The 8,637-nt window shown below is 46.4% G+C and overlaps 1 protein-coding gene across 1 annotated transcript; it reads left to right on the plus strand.

Moving 5' to 3' along the window:
- Positions 1 to 1,128: 1,128 nt before the first annotated feature.
- Positions 1,129 to 5,902, plus strand: LOC119117915. Its single transcript, XM_037244555.1, has 7 exons — positions 1,129 to 1,313; positions 2,176 to 2,325; positions 2,401 to 2,456; positions 2,611 to 2,766; positions 2,851 to 3,572; positions 3,639 to 3,848; positions 5,559 to 5,902. Exons 2-6 carry the CDS (start codon positions 2,303 to 2,305, stop codon positions 3,648 to 3,650), a joined length of 969 nt encoding a protein of 322 aa, XP_037100450.1. The 5' UTR covers positions 1,129 to 1,313; positions 2,176 to 2,302; the 3' UTR covers positions 3,651 to 3,848; positions 5,559 to 5,902.
- Positions 5,903 to 8,637: the final 2,735 nt, after the last annotated feature.

Below are 8,637 nucleotides of genomic sequence, written 5' to 3' on the forward strand. Positions count from 1 at the left end.
AATTAAGGCCGTATGAACAGATTGCCAAGTGATGTTCACTAATGCATTACTGAGCACCATGCAAATTTTAGTGGCAGCATTTGGCTTTATGTGATGTGTTTGTGTCATTAAGGCTGTGCGCGCGCACGCCTGTGTGTGTGTGTGTGTGTGTGTGTGTGTGTGTGTGTGTGTGTGTGTTGCCTGACATTGCCTGATCTCTTGCTTGATACACACACACACACACACACGCATATCTAATCTCATCCAAACAATCAGCCAAAAGCTCTGCAGGGTAACAACACACGCGCAGTCAGATGGGCTGATACGCCGTCTTACAATTAAAGAATAATTGGGAATGCTGAATTATTGATCCGTCATAATTGAGTTCTCTCTGCGTTTGATTTGTTTGGAGAATGCGGCGGCTGCACGGGAAAATCCGCTAGATTTGGATCAAGATCGGCTCCAATTTGCATCCCGCTCAAATCTACGCCCCACGACAACAACAACAAAAACTTAAGTGGACCGAAATCTCACACACACACACACTTTCCGTTAATCTCGTTGATGTACAATTACATGGTAGTCACATCGGACCGCGTCACATATGGAGGAAATGTATCGTATAATCGTAGTAAATCGTGTCTTTATCGAAGTGGAGCGTGGCCTTTAACATCCAAATTGTATGGAATCGTATCCTATCCTATCTCGCGTCATAATAAATCTTATTGTATCGTGTCATCGCATTGAAAGCAAAATGAAAAATTGATTGCCGATTAATCGATGAGCCTATTGGTCATCGTATCACATTAGCATCGGTGACGGCCGCGCGTCGCCGCCGTCAGCATCCACAAACGCGCGTATCGATATTCTCCGGTTGAGACAAATATGGAGCGAGCGAGTCAGCGAGGGCACGTGCGGCGCCGAGTGACAAGTGGATGCAGCTGGCGGGCCGCGGCCCCGAGCAGCCACATTAGGGCTGCCGAGGGCTGCTAATGTGCGTTTGAATGGAGCCCCTTTTGAGACGCAAAATAGAATTCTGATTAGAAAGGCAGGAAATACACATGTGGAGTGCCGGAAATTGTTACAATGTCGAGCCGTGGCACATTTGGCAGCGTCTCAAGCTGCGTGGGGAGCAATGAGATCTTAATGAAGGCATGTGCCGCCGACACCGCGCGCACATTTGCATGTCTTTTATGGCCCTTCGCTCGCTTTCAGCCACAAGAAGAAGAAGAAGACGCCGCCGACGCCGCCGAGTCCTCGCGTTCCGCTCCCCACTTCGACAGGAAGCTTCAACTTGCAGCTTTTCATCAGCAACCCGCAGGCCACAACATTAGGTACACCTGCACGACTAAGAGACATCCAGGATGAGTGCTGTGGCGAGCAAAGCCTTACTTGGTTGTCACCGATCGTCGAGTGGACTCTTTTCTCCAAATGTCTTTGATTCAGTAGCCTCAGGGTAGAATCCAAGATCAAAACAAAAAATGTTCTCGCTAAAAGTTGTTGTCGATTTCAAATACGTAAACCTAGACAGATATCTAGATGTTTAATTTTAGATTTACAGGTAGCGATGGGCAAAATGAAGCAGGCGATGCTTTTTTGAGTTACGTCGTGCTCGTTTAGCACGGCGGATAGAGTGGCCGACCTCTGAATGTGTAGTTGTGGGTTCGAGTTCTGTCAGATCTGGACACTTTTAAACTCAGTCCTATTTTAGGTCATTCATACACGTTCATATTCTGTTTTCCGTATTTGCACTACACACCTAGCGCTAAAACCGCAAAACACGGTTGACTTTTAGTCACTTTTAAGCTAGCCATCTTATTTCATTGTGTTTCTCACTGTCTGATGACACCATAGCGCAACTAAAGCACCAAGAAGCTTAAAGGTCTGCAAGCCGATGAGCTGGAAAACCTCAATGATTCATTTCGCCACATTCTTTCACAATTCATGTTAAAAGCATTTCAAGATTTTATCTGCTAGACTTGCCACTGTCCAGCGGGTGTCGATAGAGAGCTAATGTGAATGCAGTATTGTGTAATCAACCTTTTTTATGCCGAAGCAGTACCCAACTGGTTGAGGAAGCTTCATTTTGCCCGGCACTACCAAGAGGTCCCCCACACAATGAAATGTTTGGAATATAAAATGAAAATTCAGTGAAAATCATTGATTGACATGCGTGTCTGTCCGCAACCTCGTCAGGACTGCACGTGAGGCAGCTGTGGCCCGTCAAGCCGCCCACTCCCGATTGGTCAGAACTTGCCACCGGCACCATTTAAAATGCCTCCCCGGACTTGACCGAGTCACGACTTGCTCCTTTGCTGTCATCATGACCGGTTGGGTGTCTTCTGGGTGAGTGATCAATTGTACTAGTTATGGTTCTGGCGTTGTGGAATTAACTTTTGTCAAATGGTTGTGTTCTGACAGGACTTTGCTCCTTGTTCTGATGGCTGGTGCCGCTCTCTGCCATCCAGTTAGGAAAGGTAAGCTGCTGCTTTTAACAATAAGGATTTTTTTGGGGCGTTATCTCCGAGGTGTAGTTAGACTCAAGGTGAAATGTTACTTAAAAATAAAGGCCAACTCTTGGAATGGCAGAATTTGATTTCAAACTGAACCTAAGTCTCAATTTCTGTTTAGCTCTTGGCCCCAGGTCTTTCCCGAGGAATCGCTACCCTCCCCAAACTCTGTTGCACCAACTGCCAAGGCAAGAATTCCCACAGCAGCATAGAGTTGCTGAGTCAAGGTTTCCAGCTGTGAAAACTGACGCTGGTTCTGCTGGTGACTGGAATTATGGTTTGTAGCTTTTCTGTTTTTGACTGTGCTTTAGATTTTATTATTTTTTTCTCTCTAATGGATTCTTGCTGATTCTGCTCCCAGGTATTGAACAACCAGTTCCAATTCCTGAAATCCCAAGCAATGCTGAAAACCTTCCCGACATGGTTGACTTTTCGGCGCAAACTGTGTTAGGTGGTGTTGAAGTCCCTGAGTTGCCAGTCACTGATTCTGTGCTACCAGTTGATCCTGAAGGGCTAGGCTCTGTCCCAATACTCCCACCCCGTCATCCGGAGTTCCAGCCCGGTGAGCTGTTCCGACTTGAAAAAACCTTTGAGCATGGTGACTATGAATCAGAGCATGAAACCCAAGGCGCCCCGCAACCTCCTCCCTTCTACCAACCACTGCCAGTTCCTGTGGACTTGCCACAAAGGGTCTCACCCCTGCCCCCTAACTTCTTCCCACCACCTAGACCTGATGTGCCTTATCCTTTCGACTACTATTTCTTGATGGGCCACTATCCCCCAGGCACAGCAACTCACTTCAGCAGCACCTATGAACGTGGCAGGAACTACAACCAGGACCTCCACTATGAGAAGAATGAGCAATCTGAGCCCCAATGGCCTTGGGTGAACACTGCCGGACCCCTCCGGAACCCTGAACAGGCTGCTATTCAAAGGCGTGTCCCAAACGACAGACTCAATTCAGCGTCCACCTTTGACTACGGCCGTTATAACCAGCCAAAAGAAGTAGAACTACCTCCCCGCTACTACAACACTTACAACCCTCCCCAAGTAAAACTAACTCCTCGCTTCTATCGGAGATGGGTGAGTATTAACACGACAACTGATTGAGTTTGTATTCTAAGCTTAACCTACTTCTCTGTATTGCAGGGTGGACAGTAGACACCTTGGAATGGTCTTTTGAAATTGAATAAATGGAAGAATCTCTCAATCTTGACAGTTTTGTTTGCAACTGCTTTGTCCCTGGAACCTATAAAACCAGCATCGGGCTGCTCTCCAAGCTTCTGTGGCAAAGGCCTCCATTGGCCTTGGCTGCTAGTCAACTAGCATCGGGGCACAACGTGGCGCTCTATTGCAATGGTAAATGTTACTCTAACATTGTCTTGCCTTTTGGAATGATTCTTCAACCTGTTCTAGATTTCAGTTCAAAACTAGATTGTCTATGGCCATCTTGGCCTGCATTGATACACGAGCGAAAAGCCATTGTGGCGCACATCTGGCTACCCTGCCGGCATCTCTTGACGGATGTGACATTTGAACACGCCGCCAAAATAAAAGCTCGTCCATAAACCGCGTGGGGGGGAGCAATGGGTGATCTATGGTCTGCGTGGCGGTCCCCGGCGAGGGTCCCAATCTGTTAGTGTGTCACAGAGGCCGTTAATGGACAGTGGGCATCCTAATTTATGAAACAAATCACCTTTGAAAGCCCGGCCATTGATCTTTAATCAGAGGCAGCTGTTAATCAGCGTTATGACTCCTCGGTGGCGTCGTCATGCTTGATGCTGCAGTCTGTTCCGGTGCCAGAACAGCAGCATCAGCAGCCACTCTTTTTCAGAGGTTCGGAGACATTTTGCCAGTTAGGATTGGAAGATTTTCCCCAATAGAGAACACATTGTCATACTAATTTCTCTCAGTTGGTGTCCTTATAATCTCGGTTGAGGAACAATTTGGCATCTGGCGTCACTTGATGTGAAAGGTGGAATGTGGCAGGACTCGGCCATGTGGCAAACAAACACGCAGGCGAGAACGCATTCCTAGCGTGTGACTGTACAAAGCAAAAGAATCATAAAAATCTGATAAAAGGCAAATGATTTCCTTCATGAAGGACGTGGAGTGTTTTATGGCAGCCTCTTAAGTTAATGACACAGAATTAAATTCCCATGGGGGATTGGCCGTCATCACCGTTCAGAGGACGCATTTCCTTTTGATGGTCATCTCCTGTCAAAATCGTCTCATTTATCTGCACAACTTCACACGCAGGATTTGAAAAGAAAGGCCTCTCTTCTTTGCATGTTCATACAATTGTGTGGCGTGAAAGGCTTGTCATTAAGAAAACTCAAATCCTTGCAGTCATAAATCAATTGTGTTGGTTACCCGCTTGGTGAGTTAAATAGTTGGCTAGCTGGTTAGCTGCTTTGGCGGTAAGCTATGTTGCTGGCTAGTTGGTCGAATGGCAAGCGAGTTTTGGCTGGTGATTTTTTTTTTTTTTTTACGTTTGCAAACTTGTACACCTTTGAATGGCTTAAGCAAAGATGCGTCGGCATCACATTCCATTCGGCCGCCGCAGCGCTCGGGATTCGTGTACGGACCGGTGAGGAAATCCACCGCAAACGGCTTTGCGTCGCCTTGTGATTAACACACAATAAAAGAATGTGTCAGGGGGAGGGGGGGGGGGGCTTAAAAGAGCACTAGGAAAAAACTGCCCAGCGAAAGATGGCTACACAACACACTATAATTAAGTCTGGATGAAAGCTCATCGCGCTCAACTTCACACACACTATGTTTTTACGATATAATGACAGTCAGGCCGAAATCAAATGGGGGAGCTTTAATATGGCACCGCCACGCCTGGCCAACAGGGGTGATGCTGACCCCCCTCGGGCGACGTCTACCTGAGACAAGTCCCACCTGGGAGGTCCAGGTGAAAAGTGCTTTTAATGTTTGAAAATGTTGTGGAAACAGAACGTTGGTTTGAGAGATGACATTTTAAATCAAATAAAACTTTTTGGGGGTCAATAAAAAGTATCCACCACTCCACCAGGGGGTAGTAAGCTGTCTTTGTCATTCCAGAAACCAACAAGAAGAACACCAAGTGTCGGCCAATCAAATTCTAAACTCCCAAGATGTTCTGATGGCTAATCAGTCCAAGGATTACACAGATACCACACACAACTCAAGAATTCCGGTAGGAACATTTTGCTTATTTGCTTGTTTGTAGACAACCGCGTTAAAACAAACATGTTTTTAGCCACTAGCATCATAGCTGTTATTTATATTGTCCTTTACAAAGTTGCACTGATTTGCCATTTTTGTGAGCTAGCTTGCTTGTTAGCTAACTTTTTTTAGCTGTTGGTTGATTGCTTGGTGGGTTTTTTTTCAGTAAGCTGTTTGGTTGGGCGGTTTTCTTGGTGATTAACTGGGTGGCTGGCTGGTTGGTTGATGGATTGGTTGTTTGGTTAGCGAACTGGTTGTTGCTCAACTAGACGGTTGGTTGGTTAGTGGGCCAGCTATTTTTCAGTCCCTCTGTTTGCTTGTTTGTTTCTATCTGTTTGCAGAATGTTGCTACTTTTTTTTTCTCCTTTAAAGATGTCTTCCTTTTTTTCTCAAATTTCACAATTTCTAATGACATTACAATTAAATTTAAGACAGAGTAGAATTCATTATGGTCTTTTAGATAATCACTCCTCACCCCCAAACTGCCTCTTACACCCTCAGTCCCCACCCAATCAGCCCCATCCCCACGGCCCCACAAAACCCGAACCAATTAATTGCTCGTTATTAAATAAAGGCATTAAGTACTTACATTATTTATTTCTGCCTAATCTGTAAGAGAACCAGTGTCGTTCCGTTCGGGTTGTCCAGCACCGTAGAGAGTGGCCGTCGATTGATGTCTTTCTAGCCTCAAACTGACTCGACACTTTTCTATTATTTTTTTGGGGGGTACTTTGTGTCCGTAAATCCTGACAGTGATGATGAGCTTTGAAATCTGATGAAAGAATCTGTCCACTATTCACGTAATGGAAGGAATGCAGCCAAGATCAATGCTATGAAATAAATGTAGGTCAATGGTTTTGCCCACCACCGGGGTTTGGGCTCCTTGCTCAAGGGCACTGTGTTGTGACCCAGTATCCCCTTGCTGTCCTCAAATGAATGAGGCTTTTTGTTCATGTGGTCACGGTTCTCCGGAACCATCCTAAACCACGGCTGTCAAGTGACCAGCGCCCCCTTAAGGACCCAAAAGGAGCATTTTTAAAACATTTCCCAAGTGGCAGCATCTGGGCTGGATTTCCTTTCCCAGAGCGCCGGTTGGGCGGGCACCACCGCTCCACCGGGAAGCCCGGTCAGGGCCGGCAGATTAGTACGTGGGCAAGTGCTGAGGGGCCGGCGGGGCCCGCCGCCTGTGATCCGCCAGTAAAGTCGGATCTCTGCGGCTCTTCCGCGGTTCTTTGCGGCCCGGGCGGCGGACCACAGTCCCTGCTGACACCCTGTTCCAACTGGGACATGGTTTTACTCCACACCGTGATTTCCCACTCTGACTTTTAGCGACGGCGGCCACGGTCCGACGCGTGTAAAAAGATGTTTGGGCATTTGCTATCCAGCCGACTCGTATACTTTTTTCCCTCGTTTAAAGCTAGAGTTTGGGTTTCAAACTAGGGTTTCATACTAGGGTTAGGGTTTCAAAGTAGGGTTTAAAGCTAGGGGAGCCACCCTCGACTCCCCCTCCCTCCCTCCCTCACCAAATACTCGTTTTAAACTAACTCACTGTTTGGGCAGCCGACTCGTATACTTTTTGTCCTTAATAAAAAGCTGATTCGGCTTTCGGCCCCTTTTTAAAAAAAAAAAATGAAAAGAAAACTCGCGTCACGGCCGGAACATTTGTGTGGCCTCTTATTATCTGGCGGCGAGGACGCTTAAAAAAATGGGACGGTTTGGTACGGGAATAATTCTGCCAAATGAAATTGCATGATTGCACGTTTGAGGTCAGCGACGTGATTTACGGCTCGGTCGCAGCACACAGGCCGAATAAAACTTTGTTCTCGGGCATGTCAAGATGGCGCCCCGGAATGTCGGAGGGGGATCGTTTGTCACGGCGAGCTTTTAAGACTTTTATGGTGACCTTTTTTTTTTCCCGAACATGTGCGGCGAGTCATGCGAGTCCAATTGTTGTGTCAGTAGTGGTGCCACGGCAAAGATGAGACTTGTGTGGGAACATGACATCCTCTCAGCGTGCGCATTTCTGCTGACCAGAAGACCCCAAAAAATCTCAACATGGCACCCAGATGTCAAACCTCTCTCCGCACACACTCCGGAATGTCTCAAAGACAACAAAAAAAAAAAATCTTGAGCATGGGCAATTTGTAGCTGCGTTTGGATTTATTTTTAGAATATATCTCACCCTGGCAATTATTTCAGGGTGCTGAATTATGTATGATGCCGCCACGCTTCACGCTACCATGTGCCCCGACAATCCCCTTGTTTTTAATTTATTTATTTTGGTGAGGGGGGGGCGGAGAATCATTCTTCTACACTCTATTGTCGCTCAGAGGTCGGGTCTGACTGATGTTGGCCCGCTATCAAGAAATACCTGGAGGATTCCCTTACTCACGCTCCACTGTGGCAAGGTGCAAGACTGTCAAAAACCGAAAAGCTCTGACTCATTTTCACAGTCGTTTACGTGGCGCCGTCCATCCAGGTCCAAATATTTCAGCCAAATTTGTACCGCACACATTTGTGAAATTTTAAAAGCTTTTTGAAATAGCCCAAAATGAAGTTGTTTTCTTTTTTTTCTTTTTTTTTTTTTAAACGCTTGCGTTTGTTCTAAAAATTGGTTGCTAAAAAACAAGTGGCAGGAATTAATGATAATAATTGTTGTAAACAAGCCAACGCGCTTCGCCGACTTTAGAATTGAGTCATTAGGTTTGCCAGGAAATGGATATAATTAGATTATTTTATTATTGTGTGCGTGATTGCTCCGGTGTGACTGGTGTCATTACAAAAAAAGGGGAATAAAAAAATTGTGTGATTCACTCTCACGGAACGCATCAGCACCCTCCTCCTTTCCCTACGTGCGTTGCCATGGGAACCGTGACGACGACGACTCCATCTCGGTGTCACAACAACAAAAAGAAAGACACCGATGCCGAGCGTG

The sequence above is a fragment of the Syngnathus acus genome, chromosome 24 (genome assembly GCF_901709675.1).
Source record: "Syngnathus acus chromosome 24, fSynAcu1.2, whole genome shotgun sequence".
In the NCBI taxonomy this organism is placed as follows: domain Eukaryota; kingdom Metazoa; phylum Chordata; class Actinopteri; order Syngnathiformes; family Syngnathidae; genus Syngnathus; species Syngnathus acus.